This window comes from Taeniopygia guttata, chromosome 2 (assembly GCF_048771995.1).
Source record: "Taeniopygia guttata chromosome 2, bTaeGut7.mat, whole genome shotgun sequence".
Lineage (NCBI taxonomy): Eukaryota > Metazoa > Chordata > Aves > Passeriformes > Estrildidae > Taeniopygia > Taeniopygia guttata.
In genome coordinates this window covers 19,837,295-19,858,152 of record NC_133026.1, presented here as the reverse complement: position 1 = coordinate 19,858,152, position 20,858 = coordinate 19,837,295, and the positions used below count along the sequence as shown (strand labels likewise).

The window sequence follows — 20,858 nt, the reverse complement described above, 5'->3', positions numbered from 1 at the left end:
AGCTTCTGCAATAATGCTTCAAGGACAAACCCAGCTATTACAGAATTAAATCAATTGCAGATTTCAGGGGGAAAATCTATAGTAACAGCTTTTCTAGCCTTCTTCCTGTTATGGAATTAAGAAAATAGGTGCTTTTGTCTACAGAGACATATTAAAAAAAGGTTGTTTGCTCAGGATAGTTGGAAGTTCTTGATTAAACACCCGCTTTGCTTTGCCCAAGTGTTAGAGCAGTAATTTTTCTATTCTTCTACCTATTAGTAGATAAAAGAGCCCTGCCAGAATGAAACACAAATGTCAGTTCAGCATTGTAAACTCTTTCCATCTTTCTTACCTGAGGGAGAATGGATTGTAAGAGAACAGAGATAGTGCTGAAGCCATCTCTCCCCTGAGGAGCGGCTGCTGAACTAATTGCCAAAGAGTAGGAACAGCTTTGCCCTTAACAGGTCACAGCTGTGTCCAATAAGGATGGGTGTTATAAAAGAGTGGATTAGCTGCTTGGGAGGAGAGTTGGAGTCAGTTGGCTGTGCTGTGAGGAGTAAGGGTTGGGTGGTTGTGCAAGGGTCAAGAAGGAGTCAGTTGGACGTCGGGAAGGAAGAGAAAAGGAGTCAGTGGAGCTGCCCATGAGAAGTCCCAGAGAGAAGGTGTGAAAGTTTTACAGCAGGGTGATGAATTGATGGTGACAGTCAGTTCCCATCCACTGTCAACTGGTGCCAAGCACTGACACTTACCTCCCCTATCTTGTGAGACTTTCTACTATTAGGATGTTCGCTTTTGGAAGTCTGGTTTAATAGGTTAGTATTGATGCATGCACTGCTACTTAATGAAAGCAAGATAAGTAGAGCTGCTGTCATGAAGTTAAAGGCTCTCATATCTTGATGGATATGAGGTGAATTCTTATTACCCAAAAATATGCATATTTAAATATTAGATCCACTTCATTCACAAAGATTAGGTAAAAACCCCAAAGTATAACACAACCAAAAGGTTTTAAAATAAGAACAGGTAATGGAAATAATTTCTTTCTGATTGTGTCTTTGAATATGAATGAAAACAGCTCCAGGCTTTTGCTCATGTTTCATTTATAAAAGCAAATAGTTGTGTTTTTCTATGAACCTTTACTGTGTCAGGGAATTGTAACAAAATCAGTGTTCTGGTCAGAATGCATGGATTTTTGTGCCATAGTACTTGCCAAAAAATTCCCAGGTGTCACTCTCGCAGCAACCTTGAGACAGAACAGGAATATTGATTTCAGCAGTTCACCTAAGTAGCATCAATGGATCCACTTCATGAGTTTTCTTTCCCTGAAAACAGAGCAACTTATGTAAGTCAAAACCATAAGAAAACTGACATATAAGTTCCCATAGAACTGGGAGCCTAGATTGAATTAATTGATAAACTGGTCCTTACATGCTCATTAGAAGAACATTTTCTGGCATTTATTACATCAGTCCACTCTGTTTCCACAGATTCTCTTAGCCCTTTTATGTTTTAGTTTTTTAATTTCCCCTTCAATCATAAATGTATTTATTGCACATAGACTTATTTAAAGATCATGTGAGTTACTCATACTGCAAAATTTGCCAGAAAAATCTTCAGAAACATAAGTTTCTGCTGGTAGTTTCAGGAAAAATAAAATAATGTACAGACTCATGGTTAAGACTTCTTAAATTGAAATGAAGGGAGAGTTGACTTTTTCACATTTGGCTACTGAATCATTAGGTTGTTTATGAAAGACAAATGAATCTTTGAAACTAGCCAATACTAGGAAATAGAAGTGAGAGTTGAGTGCTTGTTGTGACACTGTAAGACAACAGAGCTGCTGTCCTAAAAGCTGTCATTCAAAACAGCCTCTCAGCTGTGTGTACCTTGCAGTTTCCTGCGCATCCTATTGCTGTATTTATTGATCAAAACCTCTTCTCTTTGAATAACTCTTGTGAAATCCCAGAACTGACAGGCCCAACACCCTTGGAGACTGGATTATACTCAAATTACAGTTTCAGTACTGTTCTTAGAGGCAAGTGACACATGTTATAAATTTATCCCTGACCTTCCTCACTCTTTCAACAGAGGGAGCAAAGATGAGTGAACATATTTTCTAATATAGACATTGTGGTATCAATTGGAAGACAAGGAATTTAAATTGCTCTTGGGTATGAAGAAGGACAAGGAAAATAATAATAACGTGTTGTTTACTTACATCTACTTTGCAGTCCATGATAATCTGCAGCTTTTCCTCTTTTCTTGTTGGTTTTCCAAACTGCTCCTAATTAAACACTGCTGTATGTGATGTTTCTTTCTTAATTGTGACTCATGTGTCTTTGAACTTTGCCTTATTGGTTTGGAAACTGGTTTCCGTATACCGAGATGATTTTAAATGTGAATGTTGTTCTTGACAATGCTTGTAATTCCTCCCAATATAGTATTTTCTATATTGTTTTGAAATCTATTTTTCGTCTCACCTCCACACTCTCCAGTCAGTTAGTCAGCACTATAATTATATCAGGTTCTGGAACAGACCTATGCAGAACTTTATTATAGTTTTCTTTTAGTTTAATAGAAAACTTTTGACATCTTCTCTTTGAAATAAGCTCACATTTCTATTTGCACACACATGTTACAGTAATTTCATTACAGCAAATCTCCACAATTTTTTAAAGCATGTGTTATGTGAGATTGTTAAAAACCTTAATACAGGAAAGTAAATAATTTGCAAGTCTGTTTATGATGAAAAAAAAAATACTATACTGCTAAGCACAATTTACTCCTCATCAGAAGCAGCTAATATAGGTTTCTCAGTTTCTATTTCTCTAGCAGCTTACAAGGTTGCTACCAATTTGTTCCAGTGTCTTAAGTGTTGTTCAGCATCTTGGCTATAATTGCATACTGTACTTATCCCTTAGCTGCCATATGTGTCCTTTGTTCTCCCTATTATCTAATTAACAACACATTCTCCTAAGGTTCTCAGAGCTTGCTGTTGATAGTAAAATATTATTTCCCGTATGCAATCTTTACGTAAAAGTTTGTGATTCCATTCCAGTTTTAGTATTTCTGGCTTATATGTATTTTTAACATTATTTGTCTATTCTGGTCCATATTTGAATTCCCATTTAGCAATATTAATTATTCAACTAACATAAAATATTCACAGAATTATAGAATGTCCTGAGTTGGAAGGTACACACTGGCTCATTGAAGTCCAACTCCTGGCCCTGCACAAGACACCCCAGGTGTCACACCATGTGTCTGAGAGCATTGTCTGGATGCTTCTTGAGCTCTGTCAGGCTTGGTGCTGTGACCACATCCCTAGGGAGCTGTTTCAGTGCCCAGCCACCCTCAGGGGGAAGAAACTTTGTCTAATACCCACCATAAGCCTCCCCTGACACAACCTCAGGCCATTTCCTCAGGTCCTGTCACTCATCAGCACAAAGAAGAGATCAGGGCCTGACCCTCCTCTTCCCCTCATGAGGAAGTTGTGGACTCCAATGATGTTTTCTCTTAGTCTCCTCCAAGGTGAACAATCCAAGAGGCCTCAGCTGCTCCTCACATGGCTTCCCCTCAATGCCCTTCACCATCCTCACGGCCCTCCTTTGGACACTCGGACAGTTTAATCTCTTTTTTATATTGTAGTACCCAGAACTGCCCCCAGCACTGGAGGTGAGGCTGCCCCAGTGCAGAGCAGAGCAGGACAATCCCTCCCTTGTCTGGCTGGCCATGCTGTGCCTGATGCCCCCCAGGACAGGGTGGACCCTCCTGGCTGCCAGGGCACTGCTGGCTCAGGTTCAGATTGTCATTGACCAGGACTCCCAGGTCCCTTTCCATGTCACTGCTTTCCAGGATCTCATTCCCCAGTTTGTACATTCAATTAACAAAATTCACTGTCTGTTAACTGACAGATAAATTTTAACATTTTTGGCAAAAAGAGAAATCAAATAATATAATGTTGAGTCTATCACTTGATGTTTATTAATTTCTTGTTACTCCCCTTAAGTAATGGGCTTATCCTTCCTTTTATTGTCTTAATCTTTACATCTTGTATGGCTTTGAAAAATACAGAAATTAAGCAATAAAAGATAATTTCAACTAATGCTTATACATGCAAGTATATTTGTATCCTCATGCACTAAATTTTTTCTATATGTTGAACAACACTTGCAAAAGTCATGTAAGTACACTCCTCTGCAGAAGATAAAGTTGATTAATCATTGTGGGCGAGCAAATAAGCCTTTGTTGCAAATTACACTCTGAAAAGAGAAGTAGGGACCAAATAATGGGTGCAGTTGCACAGCAGTGCAAGTATTGATAGAGAAATGTAAAAAAAAAAAAAAAAAAAAAAAAAAGATAAAAAGTATTTTATAGATGGAGACCTTTATAAAAAGTTGTGATTTCTCTTCCATCCTTCAAATCTGAGCGGCATTATCTCAGGAAAAAAAAAACAAACAAAAACAAACAAAAAAACCCCAAACATTTTGGGGAAAACGAACAATTCTTTTCCATTTTAGCTTTACAAAAGGTTGTTTAGTGATAGTAATATATCCTAGTAAGGGGAATAAAGTTGTCTTGAGCAGCTGCTCCCCTGCGTCACCAAAATAAATCTTGAAGGAAAGTATTGGAAAAACAACACCTTCCATATTTTAGAAGAAAGCTAGTGACACAAGGAATGTGCTAGAGGGGTTAACCTATTTGGAGCAAGGAGGTAGAAGAATATGACAAGTAGGGTGAATACTACAAGTATTATGAGGAAGAGAAATTATTGTTGACGTATTAGAGCTGTATAAAATCACGGGGTAAAATCCGCTTAAAATATTGTTTCATCCGAGGTGACTTACAGCTTTCAGTGTAAATAAAAATCCCAGAAGGTCTAGCTACTGTGCAGAAAACTCAGGTTTACTGCTATAAGCTATTTGTAGTAAAATTAGTTTGGGAGAAAAATGGTCATGGGGATGGGTTTCTAAGCTGTTATCTGAATGTGAACAAAATTATAGCATTGAGGTACATCCAGTCAAATACACAGCAAATGCAGTGCTCCCCAAAAGATATACAAATGTGTTTAAAGGGTTTTTACATGCAGGTGGTGGGGAGCATGTTAAATAAGACCAGAGATTTAACTGCAGCCTATGGTTTTAACTTACCATGCAGTATGGTTCCTAGTACATCATCCTTTTCTGTGTCTCATGTGTGCCTAATGTAGGCTGATAGATTTCCTTTAGAAGCTGAATTATTTAGTAAAATGAAGCAAGTTTTACACAGAAGGAAGTGTTCTCAATATTGAAAGACTTTTGCTGAATATGTCATGTAAAGAAGTGAACAAATACATCCTATACTAATGTAGAAACTCACAGCTGACTTTTGTTTCTGAAATCAAGTATGCCATGTGCTTTATCCAATTTGATCTTCTCTGTCACTGGGTGTTTGAAATTAGTATGTTGCCTCGGCCCTATTTTGAAGTTATCAATTTTTTTTTTTTTTGTGATCTTTGAACACATGTTCAATGGGGATTTATTCTTCCAGCTTTATAATATATCAGAATGGCCTTGGTAGGAAAAGAGAAGTAATTGTCTGCACAGCACAAATAATTTCAATGTTCTTCTGCTGGCTCACAGCCTATCAAGCAGTAGACAACACTTTTCTCCTCTCTTTTATATTATAAAACAGCAAAAAGATAACTGTCCATGTCTATATTATTGATAACATTTCACATGCCTATCATAACCCCTTTTATTAATCTCCTGTAAGATATTGTTTTTATACTTTCAATTTCTCATCATACAAGAGACTCTCCATTTCTCTTATCCTGCTTTGCATCTTTTTCTGAACTGCCACTAATTCTGTAATAGACTGTGGAAATGGTATGATGAATACTTTGCAGCTTCCTAAAAGTAGTCTCAATATTGATATTTTTAATGATAAGTCTGTCTGTATGTATAGCTTATATTAACTTTTCCTACGGGTTTTTCTTGTCTTTTAAGTTTTGCTCTATTTTGCAACTGCTTCTTGAAAAGATTTTGTGTGGGTATATAAAGTTCAAATTTCTGCCGCCTTTATGCCTCAGTATGTTCCAAGTGGGATCATGACCAGAAGCAGAGTGAGCATGAGATACTTTTGTCAGATTATTGAACCAAAAGGGCTTGCAGTGCTTGCATAAAGGCAGCCTTACCATACCTTCTTCCTGTTACCATTAGGAGGTGGAATTAAAATGGGAGGATTAAGGTAATTCAGGTCATGAGTAAAAGTTGTTAGATTGTACTCTGTGTGCTTGCTTTACAGATTAAAAAAAAAAAAAAGTTTTTAGCACAATTGATTGGGTAATTCTGGCAGACCCAAACTTCAGTTCTAAGACAACTGAATCTAATTAAATACACAACAATAATATAAGCAGTTATTTATGAAAAGGAAGCTTATGTGGAGAACACCATGGAAACATATTGTTAAATTCAGTAATAACATGGCTTAATTTACATATTAATTGACATTAATTCTGCCAATTCAACGCCTGATAAATAAATTATTAGTCTGTTTAGTCACAGTAAATGTGTTGTTTTCCCTCTCTTCAATGGACCTCAATGCAAAGATTGCAAATGAATATGAGAAGCTGTATTTTTTCACATAGAGCAATTTTGTATATAGTGGTTGTTTGTCTGGGAGATGAAAAGATGGATAAAAAATGGCCTCAACTCCTGGACAAACAAAAATGATCTTTATAACATTGTTTTCTACATTTTACAGGAGGAGCATGTCTTGTGGGAAACCAACATCATGACTAAGAAGGAATGGGTCAAAATGAATATACAGCTACCAATAGGGCTAGAAAATATAAAGGTATGAATGAAAAAGGCATGTGCTCAATTTTTGAAGATCCTTTACTTTGTTGTTTTAGGAAGCCTAAAAATTAGTTAAAATTGTGTGTATATTGAATGTCTTGCTATTTTTTCATATCTTGCTATTGTTTCAGTATGAGCGAATTTCTGTCTGTAGCTCAAGAAAACATCTACACAAACATGACATACAGATGCTGCTGCACTTGAATAATATGCAAGAAAATGAATACAAATCTCATCCAATTCTAATTAGCCATCTGAGTCCAACTCGGGAATTACCAACTCCTTTAAATGTACATATACTATTAAGTGAGATGATGTAAATAATTTTTATGGAACTTCAGTGGAATTATGTAAACCACTAATTGGGAAGATACCTTCTCTTTGAAATTTGACACCGAGATAAATACTAAATTGCAGCTACTTAATTTTTGTATTAATTTACACATTTCCATTTTAAGTGACTTTCCATTTACAGTTTATTTTTGGTTTTGTTTTTGTGGTTTTTTTTTTTTTTTTTTCTTTTTGGTGGTAGTTCTGTAAATAGCCATCATATTTCACTGTTTTAGCAATCAACTGAAAACATAATCTCTATGAAAGGACAAAAACTAAGCCCACTGCAGGAATTGATGTTTTGACAAATGTTAGAATGAATGCATTTCAGTAAGCTAGTAGGTTCTAAGGTTGTGTTGTTGCCTGTCTCTCCTTTTCCCACAAGGACAATTTTGAATAAACAAACAGATGTGTAACTAAGTTATCTGTAGTATCTAAAAATAATTAAACATCTGCTTAGGTTATATGTATATAAGTAGTGAGCCAAAACTTTGTATTCTTGTACAAAGACTGCAAGGATCCGTTGCACTTAAGAGAGGAAACATTACCTTTAAATTTGTGCTTATGTCATATTTTCAGCACAGCATTCTGTTTTTTGAACTGGTAGAGAGGGCATGGAAAGTATTAGATGAATTTTAGAATTTTGAAGAAATTTTCTCTAGTGGAAGACAATGACTGTATAACTCATGTTTTAGAAAGAAAAATGCCTCTTGAGATTTCACTTCAACCTAATTCCCAGGCTTTGGGGAGTGTGCTAGACCCTTCTGCTTATGCCCCAAATCAGACCGGTTTCCTTAAGTTTTGTCAGATACTCTTACGCACTACTTTTTGACTCTTTCATATAACTACTTTCTGAGAATCACACTTCCGTCATGTCCCAGCCTGTGAAAACCCACAAATCCATTTTTATTTATTCCTCCAACTCCTTCTCCTTCTTCCTCAGTGCTTTCTTTTATTGCCATCCTAATCTTTTTTATTAATCCAAGCTTTATTCCTCCTGCTTGCTGCTTTAACTATTAAAACTTTCCCCACTATCACTTTCACTTTTGCTTTCACAACTTTCACTTCTTCCGCTTTCACTGCTTTCGCTTTAACTTCTTTCACTTTTAATTTCACTTTCACGTCTATTACTTTCACTTTTACTTTCACTTCTTTCACTTCTGCTTTTATTACTTTTGCTTTCACTTTCACTACTCTCACTTTCTCTTTCACAGCTTTCACTTTCATGTCTTTCACTATCACTTTCAGTTTCCCAGCTTTCTCTTTCACTTTCCTTTTCATAACTTTCGCTTTCACTTTCACCACTTTCACCACTTTCACCACTTTCACCACTTTCACCACTTTCACCACTTTCACCACTTTCACCACTCTCATGTTCACGACTTTACAAGTTTTGCTTTTGCTTTCACAACTTTTGCTTCTTTAGCTTTCACAACTTTTCACCTCTTTTGATTTCACTTTTGCTTTCATTGTTTTCACTTTCACTTTCATCTTCACTACGTTCACTTTCGTCTTTACTATTTTCATTTTCGTTTTCACTTCTTTTGCTTTCACTTTCATTTTCATAACTTTCACTTTGGTTTTCACAACTTTTGCTTTCACTTTCGACACTTTTACCACTTTAACAACTTTTAACACTTTCAATACTTTCACGTTCACAACTTTCACAACTTTTGCTTTCACTTTTGCTTTCACTGCTTTTGGTTTCGCTTTCACAAGTTTCACTTTCAATACTATTGTTTTCACTTTCACTTCTTTTGCTTTTGCTTTCACTTTCGCTTTACCGACTTTCGCGTTCACATTTCTTTTTATTATTTTTGTATTCACTTCCACTACTTTCACTTTCTCTTTCACGGCTTTCGCTTTACCTTTCATTTTTATTCCATTCTCATTTTCACCTCTTTTGCTTTCACTTTTTCTTTCACATCTTTCATGTTCACTTCCATATTCACTACTATTACTTTCGTTTTCACTTATTTTGCTTTCACTTTTGCTTCCACAGCTTTCACTTTCGCTTTTTAACTTTGGCTTTTGCTTTCACTCCCACTACTTTCACTTTTATTTTCACTGCTTTCACTTTTGTTTTCACATCTTTTGCTTATACTTTCGCTTTAACAGCTTTCACTTTCACACCTTCCACCTTCACTTTCATTTTCAAAACTTTCACTTTCAGTTTCACAATTTTTGTTTTCAATTTCTCAACTTTGGTTTTCACTTTCTCCACTTTCTCCACTTTTTCCACTTTCTCGACTTTCTCGACTTTCTCGACTTTCTCCACTTTTCAAGACTTTCCACCTTTTCAACACTTTTAACACTTTCACATTCCCAACTTTCAGAGCTGTTGCTTTAACTTTCACTTTAACTACTTTTGATTTCAGTTTCACAACTTTCACTTTCACAGCTTTCTTTTCAGTTTTACTTCTTTTGCTTTCATTACTTTCACATTCAGTTTCAGTTCTTTTGCTTTCTCTTTCAGTTTTGTTACTTTCACTTTCATTTCACTTATTTTGTTTTCACATTTTTCACTTTCACTTTCGTTTTCACAGCTTTCACCTTTATTTTTACAACTGTTGCTTTCACTTTCACAACTTTCGTTTTTGCTATCCCCGCTTTCCCCCCTTTCCCCCCTTTCCCGATTTTCAACATTTTCAACACTTTTAACATTCCACATGCCCATCTTTCATTACTTTCCCTTTCACTTCTGCTTTTATTACTTTCACTTTCATTTTCACTAGTTTTGCTGTCACTTTTGCTACTTTCACTACTTTTGCTTTCAATTTCGCTTTTCTTGCTTTCACATTCCTTTTAGCTTCTTTGGCTTTTGCTTTCAATGCTTGCACTTTCACATCCACTACTTTCACTTTCGTTTTCATTTCTTTTGCTTTCACTTTCGCTTTCACAGCTTTCACATTCACATCCACTACTTTCACTTTCTTTTTCACATCTTCTGCTTTCACTTTTGCTTTCAATAGGTTTGCTTTCACTTTTGCTTTTTTTACTTTTGCTTTCACCTTCAATACTTTAACTTTCTTCTTCACTGATTTAATTTTCACTTTTGTTTTCACTACTTTCACTTTAGCTTTCAGAAATTTCACTTTCACTTTCATTTTCATAGTTTCACTTTCATTTCATCTTCACTATTTTCTCTTTCGTCTTCACTATTTTCACTTTTGTTTTTTCACTACTTCTGCCTTCATTTTTATAACTTTGATTTTTGCTTTCACCACTTTCCCCACTTTCCCCACTTTCAAGATTTTAAACATTTTCAACACTATTAACATTTCACGTTCCCATCTTCCACTACTTGTGCTTTCACTTTTGCTTTCACTACTTTCACTTTCATTTTCACTATTTTTGTTTTCCCTTTCATTACTTTCACTATTTTCGCTCTCACTTTTGCTTTATCACTTTCACTTTCCTTTTAGCTTCTCTTGCTTTCACTTTTGCTTTCACGACTTTCACTTTCACTTTCATATCCACTACTTTAACTTTTGTTTTTGCTTCTTTTGTTTTCACTTTCACTTTCACAGCTTTCTGTTTCATTTTCATACCCACTACTTTAACTTTCCTTTTCACCTCTTTTGTTTTCACTTTCACTAGCTTCACTTCCACTTTTGCTTCTATTACTTTCACTTTCACTTTTGTTGTCACTGCTTTCACTTTTGGTTTCACTTTTTTGCATTCACTTTCACTCTCACTGCTTTCGCTTTCACTTTTATTTTTATTACTTTCATTTCTACTACTTTCACTTTCTCATTCACAGCTTTCGCTTTCATGTTTGTTTTTACTACTTACACTTTCTTTTCCACTTGCTTTGCTTTCACTTTAGCTTTCACAACTTTTGCTTTCACTTTCGCCACTTTTGCCACTTTCTCCACTTTCGAAACGTGGATGAATTATTAAAATGACAATTTTATTAAAGATTTGTAGGGAATGGTATGTTTATTTACAGCGCTGTGGACGCATGTGGTGACTTATTGTTTTTCAATGGATATGTGCGCTTTCGAGAGCTCTTGATCTTTTTTATGATTTTGGCTAATTTTTATATATATAAAATTTTATAAAAAGTTAATGTATTTTTATTTTGTTGATTTTCTGTTACACTTAGAGCTAGTTACACTTGTACTTAGTTTTTGTTAGAAAGTATAGATAGAAGTCTTGGGTTACTTTGCTTTGTCTGTTTTAAGGTTTGAGGAGTCTTTCTTATCTCTTCCCTAGCTGGGACAACTTTGCTAGTGCTGTAGTTATTTAGACTAAACAACATATTTACCTGTGTTAGTAAGCTCAAAGTGGTACATTTTACTTAAATCTAAATGGATTTTTACTCTGTTAACTTTTTTCTCTGTTTCACTTTCACCACTTTCACCACTTTCACCGCTTTCAACACTTTCACATTCCCAACTTTCACAATTTTCGCTTTCACTCCTTTCGATTTTGCTTTCACAACTTTCACTTTTGCTTTCACTACCTTGCAACTTTTGCTTTCACTGCTTCCACTTTCACTTTCGATTTCACTTCTTTCTCTTTCAGCTTTGCTTTCGCTACTTTCACTTTTACTATTTTTACTTCCATTTTCACAACTTTTGCTTTCATTTTCACAACCTTCACTTTCACTTTCACTATTTGGGTTTCACTTTCACACCTTTCGCTTTCACTTTTGCTACTTTCACTACTTTCACCACTTTCACTTTTACTTTCACCACTACCATTTTCAGCACTTTCAACGCTTTAAGCATTTTCAAAACTTTCACTTTTTCTTTCACTACTTTCACTACTTTAGCTTTCACTTTCTCTACTTTCATTTTCACTTTCACCACTTACACTTTCATTTTCACAACTTTTGCTTTCACCACTTTCACCTCTGTTTAAAATGATGAAACAGTTTTCAATTGTTAAGCTCTGCTATTACAACTGCTGTCTGAGGACATTCCCCAGCCCAATTTACACACCTGTAACTGGGAATTTTCTCATGGGGATCTGCAGAATGAGGTTTTTGAAGACACTTCAGAAAGGAAATGGAGATTTTAGGATATTAAATTTCAGGACACCTTTCTAAAGCACAGGGGCATTACTCTAAAGGTTTATGAGACTGGTAGTTTTCCTTTAAAATAGACTTTTTTTCTTTTTAACTTCACTCTTGGAATTCATCGAACTTCAGCTAAAAATTTTCCATAATTTCAACCCAAGATAGCCATAAAAAATTTCAGGTTCTGGTTTGAAATTTATCACAGTTTTGCAATGGAAATTAAGAAGCACATTTTACCTCTAGAACTGTATTGTGTAAATAAAAATCAGTTTCACTCCACTGTTAATGCAAATTTTTAATTGTAACAATTGTCAGCTTGTGTTTAAAGGAATACTGCAGAGCAGGGCAGGTTTCATCTGCCTGAATAGCATCCAGCTCTTGGATACTGCACCATCAGAGCCAGCAGGTTCCTGCTCCTTGCAAGAACCCCCCTGCAGGGCTGGGCAGCCCAAGGCCCCTGGATCAGCCTGTGACTCTCACCCAGACTGCCCTGCTGGCAGCGATGAGGACCCAGCCACCTGCTGTGAGTGAATCCCATTCCTTTAGAGGGCCAGCCTTCTGAGGAGTGCAGGGAAACCTACATGTTTCCATTCAACCAATCACTAGAAAAAATATTCAAAATTTATATGGCTTCTTTTCCCCAGAATATTTAATGACATACAGGTCAAAATAAATGTTCTTCTTTCCATTGCTTCGTGTTCCTCTGTCTGGCCTCATTATCATGTTTTAGCTAGTAATTAGTTTAATAATATGCTGAAATACAACATTTACTGTATATTTGCTTAAATATATTCCCTGTATATGACTTCTATAACCCTAATTTGCAAGGGAATGAAATCTGCACTGGGATTTGTTCTCTAAACAGTTTTCTACAGTTTTTTAGAGTGTTTGTGAATTACTGTCAGAAAATTCATTAAATGAAATGATATTTGCACTATGATGCAAATCACCACAAAAAATGTAGTTCAGAAGCTACATTTTCATTATATTTGCAGCTGAAGGTAAGTTTGTTTAGAAGCCACAGTTTCTTGTGTACAATGAAGAGTAAAAAGAAAATAATTAAAATTACTGAAAGATGTCTGTAATAATTCTGAATTTTAGACCTCTATGTGAAAATGTCTTTAGGGACCCTATCACTTCTAAAATTAATATTATAGGGCATGCAAAAGTATGTATGTTTGTCTGTGGTAGTAATACTTAAATATGTGTTTAACATAAAAAAAAAAATGCGTACATATTTAAGATACTGGTGATGATATATGTTGCTACTGGGAGATGCCAATTAAATTTTTGTGTATTGCTCAAGGTAGCAGGATTAAAAACACTGATAATGTTTTATTTTCTAATTCCTTGGTGAGACTTCAGGAAATAGTGGTGACTGCAAGCCATCTTTTTAACTCACAGTCTGAATACTTAATTTTTTTTCAATTACTTAAATAACCATGTGGGAGCTATCTCTGAAACAACTAATATGTGCAAATGCTGAAATAACATTTTAAATAGAAAGTACATACTGTTTTATCTCTGGGTAGAATCTAAGCAAACATTAAAGTCTGCATGGGCTCCCTCTCTGAGAACTCTTTTTGATTTTTACAAGGCTTGACCCTCTGCTGCTAACTCTTTGTCTGTCCAGCCTTCACTGGTAGGAGTATGGAGAGTCCTCATAAGTTCTTTTGGAGGAATGGAATGAAAGTGAATTGTATTTTCAAAGCTGGACTTTATTTCTCAGCAATTCAATGACCCCACTTCATAACAATGAAAGAGAATTGTGGTGTAGAGCAACTGGAAATAAAAAAAGAATAATTTTTAGGTTTCAAAAGATGATGAAAAATAATTGTCATAGTTGAAGGGAGCTTTTAATCATACTACACATGGTGAAAATTAAGATAACTCCAAACATTTTTAGGCTTATGCCTCAGACATTGATGCTAGGTAACCCAAAAGATTACAAATTACCTAGATGTAGTCAGGATTTTAAAGATAACAGTAGAATTTTGGGGAATATTTATTCGGTTATGGTGATGCTGATGGGTCAGAAAAAACAGAGATTTGGCACAAAATTACCTGATGGTCATAACATTGTCCTTTGTGTATTCTCCAGAGTTAGGGTGCTTGGACAAGGAATGATGAAGGCCACAACCAGTGGCAAATGTTCTTCAATAGCTCTGCCTAGTGCTCCATTCTCTGCTGCTGCTTCTGCAATTAACTTTGGTTTTTCTTTGAAATTAGGGATTATTTAATTAACTATGTGTTGAAATATTCACAGTTTGAAGAGGTATCATTTCATTGGAGTGCACAAAAGTGCATTCATCCTCCAAAAAGAGGGTGGAAAAAGGTTCTTTTCTGAAGTATAAGTACCAATAGTAGTTGCTTATTTCTCTGACTACTGGCTGAGAAGAAAAGAGCACACAAAAATGTGCCATCTTTAAAATAGCAATAACTATTGTTAAAATTGACCAATTTTAATGGATAATATTGCCTTGCATGCTTCCCACACTCCTTTTCAGGAAAGATGGTCCTAATGGAATATAGCTACTCAGCATTTTGGTCAGCTTAGAAGATTCATATTTCAGACACTTTCCACAGTATTGAGAAAAAAAGGTGTAAAAAAAAAAGTTCTTATTTATTTTTGTTCTTTGTTCTTTTATTCACATTATATCAATTTCCCACAAGATCTTGATATTGTCCTCCATGATGTTTAGAGTTCACTATATTAATTCATATTGATTTTCAGTAAAATTTCTGAACGATGTACCAGATTTAGCCTTTATTAGGTCTTGTAGCATCTATCCTTGGATATATTGGCAGTAGCTTCCTTTGTTCAAGTGTTCTCAGGTACTGAAAGAGCTGACAGATCCCCTACTGCACAAAAACAATGGCAGACAGCTGTTACTTAATGTGAAGGATTCCTCTCCTTTAAGAGTTTCTTTATTTCATTATAATAAGGAATTTAAGAATAATGTTTCTCTTTTGTCATGTTGATTTATCATGAATAGTATTCTAATAACACATTTTATTACAAGAACAAACACATAAACGTTTTGCAATGATTCCTAATATTTCTGTTTAATCTATGCTCATTTATATATATATATTAATATATATATATTTATTTATTTATATATTTTTAAGTCTATGAGACTTAAAAGTCTCAAAAATTAGGAAATTGTCTAGGAAACATGCATATTAGTAACCATCTTTGAATTGTTAAAATCTATGAATCTAATGGAGTGACAAGTTATGAAAGTTCAGATTTTACTATTAAATTCTACATTTTCATTATGTCTTTTCTGAAACCTCTTACTTGTGATCCCTCCTAAATTTTTTATTTCAGTGAATAATAGCAAGTTTTGAAAATCTAAGTTAATATATTCAAACAGAAAGTGAGGAGAAGGACTTGGATAATTTAAAGGACTATAAAGATCCCTTTCATGCTGATGCCTTTTCTTTATTTCCCACCCAATATAAAAGAAGTTTTGTACTAAATACTGTGTCAAATAACTAATATTTCAAACACTATACTTATTATTTTACATTATTTATAAGTCACCTTCACAACACTTATAAACCCATGAATACAGCTTGTAAACAAGTCTAGGAAGCACTTGCTATTTTCAAGTAATAGCACATTTTGATGCAATAGTGTTTCTAGAAACTACCTGCTCATCAGCATCCATGTAAATTCAAAATTATTGTGGGGTGGGGTCATCCTACAGGTATTTCTGAAAGAGGATCACTTCCATTTATCTTAATTAGAAGCTTTTTTAAAACAGCCATCTTTACTGCTTCCACATTTAATTTAACACCTCTAGTATTATCTTAAATAGTCTCAGCTTTTTGCAGGATTTGTATAATTTATGAATATGGAATATGTAGAATGAAGGAAATCTGTATAATTTTAAAGCTGTATAGCTTTTACAGCATTTCATTTATAGTATAGCAATTTACAATTGCAAATCCTTGAAACCTTCCACAGCAGGTAAGCACAGACACAAATATTTTTATTACCATTCAGCATTAAGGTGGAAAGAGCACTTTTTAGTCTGAAACATTTGTTTTACTGAACAGTTGTGCATTTCCTGTGATGCTGAATTTGCCTGAAATTGTCAGTATCTGTTCATTGATATTGTATGTGCATGGGGAGAACAAGGAGCTACACCAATGCTATTTTCACAGACTTCACTGCTGAGCAGCACTGTGTAGAACTGCCTTTGTGTTTCACAAGAGCAGCTCCAAACAAATGTGACCTCTGCAGAGCAAGGGGGGACATGAGATTCTCTTAACCTCTCTTAACCCTAAGCAAGCGAGCTGAGTCTTTTCAGAAGAGTGTGAGGCCATCTCACCTGTGAGAGTTATGAGTCATCTGCCTAATGACTTATGAAATGAGGAAGTTCAGGCTGGATGATCTGTGGCCGTCTGTGACATTTCTGTACAAATCCTTTAACAAATTCTGGGTAAATAAAATTAATCACAAACTGGAAGGGAAAGAGCACAGACAACCAGAAAGAAGGTGTATGTGTAATCCTTCATTTTCAAGGGATGACATAAAATGTTAGCCAGAAATGACAAAATATTAATGGCAAAGAGGTTACTTGGTTTCTGTTTATAGTGATAGTTATTACCTCAAATTCCAAAGACACTTAGGTGTTGCCATACTGAATGAGGGGAGCACCCTCCTCATTCTGTATTGTTGTTCAGGGAAACACCAGCCTGGTGGAGAGACCAGCTGAATGTCCCCATTTGTGTTCATTTGGTTGAGCTCTCAGAGCAGGATTGAAAACATTTATGCAGTTGCAGGCTAGCAAAGCTGAAGCAGTATGACTTGGCTGGTAACCCAGCCTGGTTAACAGAACTGCTGTGTTTTACCCCTGGAGGATCATGAGGAGATGGGACAAATAAAGTAAACTAGTCAAAGAAAAAAACATTCCCATTTAACCTCTCTGTGCTCTGGAAAAATGTGCTTTGTTTTGTTCTGGTTTGGTTTTGTTTTGATGTTTGTTTTTTGGGTTTTTTTGGGGTTTTTTTGTTGGTTTTTTTTTTTTTCTTTTTAATATGTTGGAATGGTTTTCTATTAATTGAAAAACCTTTTCAGTGTATTTTATGGCTTCATTAACCTACACTTATTCTTAAAACTCAAAAAGGTTTTGGGGAACAATTTTTTTTCCTGGCCTCATCACTGGACTTTGTAGAAATGGTGTAATAATTTACTCTTTCACTAATTAAGATATATTGATGTATTCACATGGGTTAAAAAAAAAATCAAATTTGACTTACTGTTAAAATGGAAGCAAGTTTTTGTTTCCTTTCTATTTTCATTTCTGTTTTGCTGAATTATAAAGATAACGGTCTGAAATAGAGAACTGGCTTATTTTCCAGTCAAAATGTCAAAAAACCTATCTGCAGTTTGAATCCATTGAAATCTTCCTAGTGAAATATAAAACATAAGCTCTTCTGCTGAGAATTCCAGTAGAAAGGGACATAATATATCAGAAAATAGTTGTATGTCAAACTTAACTGCAGCATGACTGCTCAAAAACTATAGGCTGTGCAGTCACTTATTTTCCTACTATGGATAGTGAAAGATTATCTATAATCCCTTGAAGGTTCAGAAAAAAATGTTGAATATTTGATAGGAAAGGCACATTTCTTAAGGTTTTCTAATGTTTGAGGAATGAAAAAACACACTGAAAAACTGTCTTACTTGGATTTGGGTTTTAACCAAAGCACAGACCTTTTCTTTCAAGCTTGATTAAACATTTGCAAACATCCCCTTAAGTTTTTAGAATTAAATAGGGATCAAATTTAAGTTTGACTGTTATTTTGGACAAGTGTATTTCACTCACAGTTGATGGCAAGCTGTTCTACAGTGTATTTACAATTTTAAATTGAAGTATCACTTCCAGACACTACATAGGGGGAGCACTTGGGTTTGGTAACTGACTGTGGTCAGTGTTTCTGCATAATTGGGTGCTTGTTTAGAGCTTTAAATTTCAAGTGAAAGGTGTAATAAAAAAAACATTTAGCATCTAAAGTATGGTGAGCATTACCATATTCTATTCCTCTCCACCACCCAAAAGGAAAAAAAAACAGCCATCATCATCAGCAAAAAACTAAACCCAACCATGGACATCAACAAAAGAAAAAACAACCCCAAAGTGCATCAACATGAATGTTCTTCATACCTCTATAATTCTGTTCAGACTTGAATAAAGTTTGAAAAAAATGACTGCACAAAACCAATTTCGTCTGGGATTGTGTTTTGGTGTGTGTACATCTCTTTTTTTCCCCCCACTGCTTATATATTCATCCAAAAAAATGGATGTTTATACATTTCTTTCTATATCTATAGGGTTAGAAAAAATTGTACTACAGGCTACCAATGTAAGAAATGCTGATTTCACCACACCTCTCTTCCTGTTGAACATGATGAGTGATTAGCTCTAATCACAAAAAAGCTGTTATTTTTATCAGCATAACAAATCTTCTTGACGTTCCAAATGCCTCCAGAAAAAAATAATTTTAAAAATGTTTCCATGCTAAATATCTTTTAGAGCTGTAGAATAATAGTTATTAGTACTATGTTGATCTTAGTTTAATATTTAAACCATTATTTTAACTTGTTTTCTTTGGTATGCCTATAGGGTAATATATGGATGTCTTTTTGGGTATTACTGTGAAGATACTGAAGTCAGCTGTTTATGCAGAAGACCTTTTGTGGGGTTTAGGGAGGCCAGGAGAAAGAGATATTTAAGCAAAGAATGTTTGCCTTTTTGTGTCACATTGGTTCTCTCAAGACTGCTTAGCTAAGGAAAGCAAAATGCCTATATATAGTATTAATTACTAAAACAGCTTAGTCTTGGATATCAATTAGCATATTCAACCATAATGTACTAGCAATTGAAGTCTAATTAAAAAGATATCTTGTAAAAAGCATGAAAATTTAATCAGATAAGTTAACCAAGTTTCATTTTAAACTATATATGCTGTACTAAACAGAAAACTATGGACCATCAAATTTTAGTGTATATGGTGAAGCCAGATAAGAGACACTGATATTTGTGGTTTATTTTGTACCTTAAGATTTAACTGCTCAAATAACCTCTATATTCCTGGAAACTTTTGCTATTTAGCTTTGCTACAATGGTGCTTAAAGAAAGATGCATTTCATTTTGGTTTTTACAATCTCAAAATTGGAGTCATATGTATGATCGTGCCTGAGGCTGATATGGTCAGATAAATGTACTGTGGGAGCAGAAAGTCACAAATACAATTCTAAAATAATGGTTGTAATTGCAATAAGTGACCCCAGGAGTTAAGTGTAGTGCCTTGGGAAGCTCTTCTGAACCAGGAAAAAAAACTCTGAGTATAAAACTTTTTTATCAAAATACTTACTTGTAGTCAATCAATGTAGGAGTGTGTGAAATTTTTATACAATTTAAATTGGTCTAATCCATACCAACTGAGAAAATGGTCTTTTACTTTGCAATAAAAGTTTCTAGGCAATCTGAATAATTGATAAGTTTAAATCTCATTTTCAAAAAAAAATTAAATGAAAGCTTACTTAATCTTTGCTTTCCATATATTTTAAGCCCTAAATGTGTTTGATTTTTCTCACATGTTCATAACTAAATTACTGGTGCAATTCTTCTTTCAAAAATATTTAATGTTATTTTTATAATATCTCACCAACCTATGTACAGGTCTTTACTATGTTTATTCTCTTACAGGTAGTTTGTTTCATGGTTCTGAGTTTGATTAAGAAAGGGAGGGCCTGCTCAACCTGTTACCTGTACTCTTGAACTAGTTATTCCTCTGAATAACCTGAAACACATTTTTGCTTCTTCAACACTCTAAGTACATCTAAGTACAAAAAAAAGTCAGAGTTGTGGCATTAAACTGTTGCATCAAGTTCAGCTTATTGATCCCTTGTTGTTGATGTTCTTACCACAGCTAATTACACCTTGTGTGATTTTGAGACTGACCTCTGTGGATGGAAGCCACTGAGCAAAGGTGATGCTGACTGGAACATAATGAAAGGACAGGCTCCCCGTGACAGAGAACTCCCTGGCAGAGGTCAAACAAATAATATAGAGCATGGTGAGGCTTCTTATTTTTCTCCTTCTGTCATGAAAATTCCTACTTGTAAATGGTCACAGGCTGATAATAAAAACTGGTTTGAAATGGATGCCACATAATATGTAAATAACACGGGTAATATATTACAGAAAGTCAGTCTGTTGGAGATAATATTTTTTAGCTGTGATCTAGTTACTATGTCTTTGTAACCATTATTTTTGGCTGGCATAATCAGTGAGGTATGAGACTTAATGCACTTTTTTTGAGATACTGATCTTTGAACTGACAGCTGACTTTGTGTATATCATAACCATTGCTTACCCAATATTCACATAGGGGCCATTTTTGGAAGCATTATTTGGACAAATAGCTTTTTGTAGATTGAAATTAAATTAATCTATATTGTCTGGGAAAAAAATTGAGTGAGTATAATTTCCTTTAGAGAATTGTCCTTCCTTCACCCTATATTTGCCATACAAAAACAGTTTTATTCTAGAAGAGGGCTGTTAGAAATAATTTTACAAAGTGAAAATGATATTACATTACCCAATCCATAAAAATAAAACTGCCAAGCATGGTTTTCAATATCAAATAATATTGACAAGTAT

At 34.7% G+C, this 20,858-nt stretch overlaps 1 protein-coding gene across 1 annotated transcript in view; it reads left to right on the top strand.

Annotated features, from left to right (window-relative positions):
• The window catches only part of MALRD1 (MAM and LDL receptor class A domain containing 1), a 237,617-nt gene that overhangs the window by 20,389 nt on the left and 196,370 nt on the right, over nt 1-20,858 (top strand). Inside the window, exons 8-10 of the mRNA XM_072925466.1 lie at nt 6,724-6,816; nt 12,490-12,697; nt 20,125-20,271. Coding sequence (XP_072781567.1) covers nt 6,724-6,816; nt 12,490-12,697; nt 20,125-20,271 — 448 coding nt within the window. The remainder of the gene's footprint in view (nt 1-6,723; nt 6,817-12,489; nt 12,698-20,124; nt 20,272-20,858) is intronic.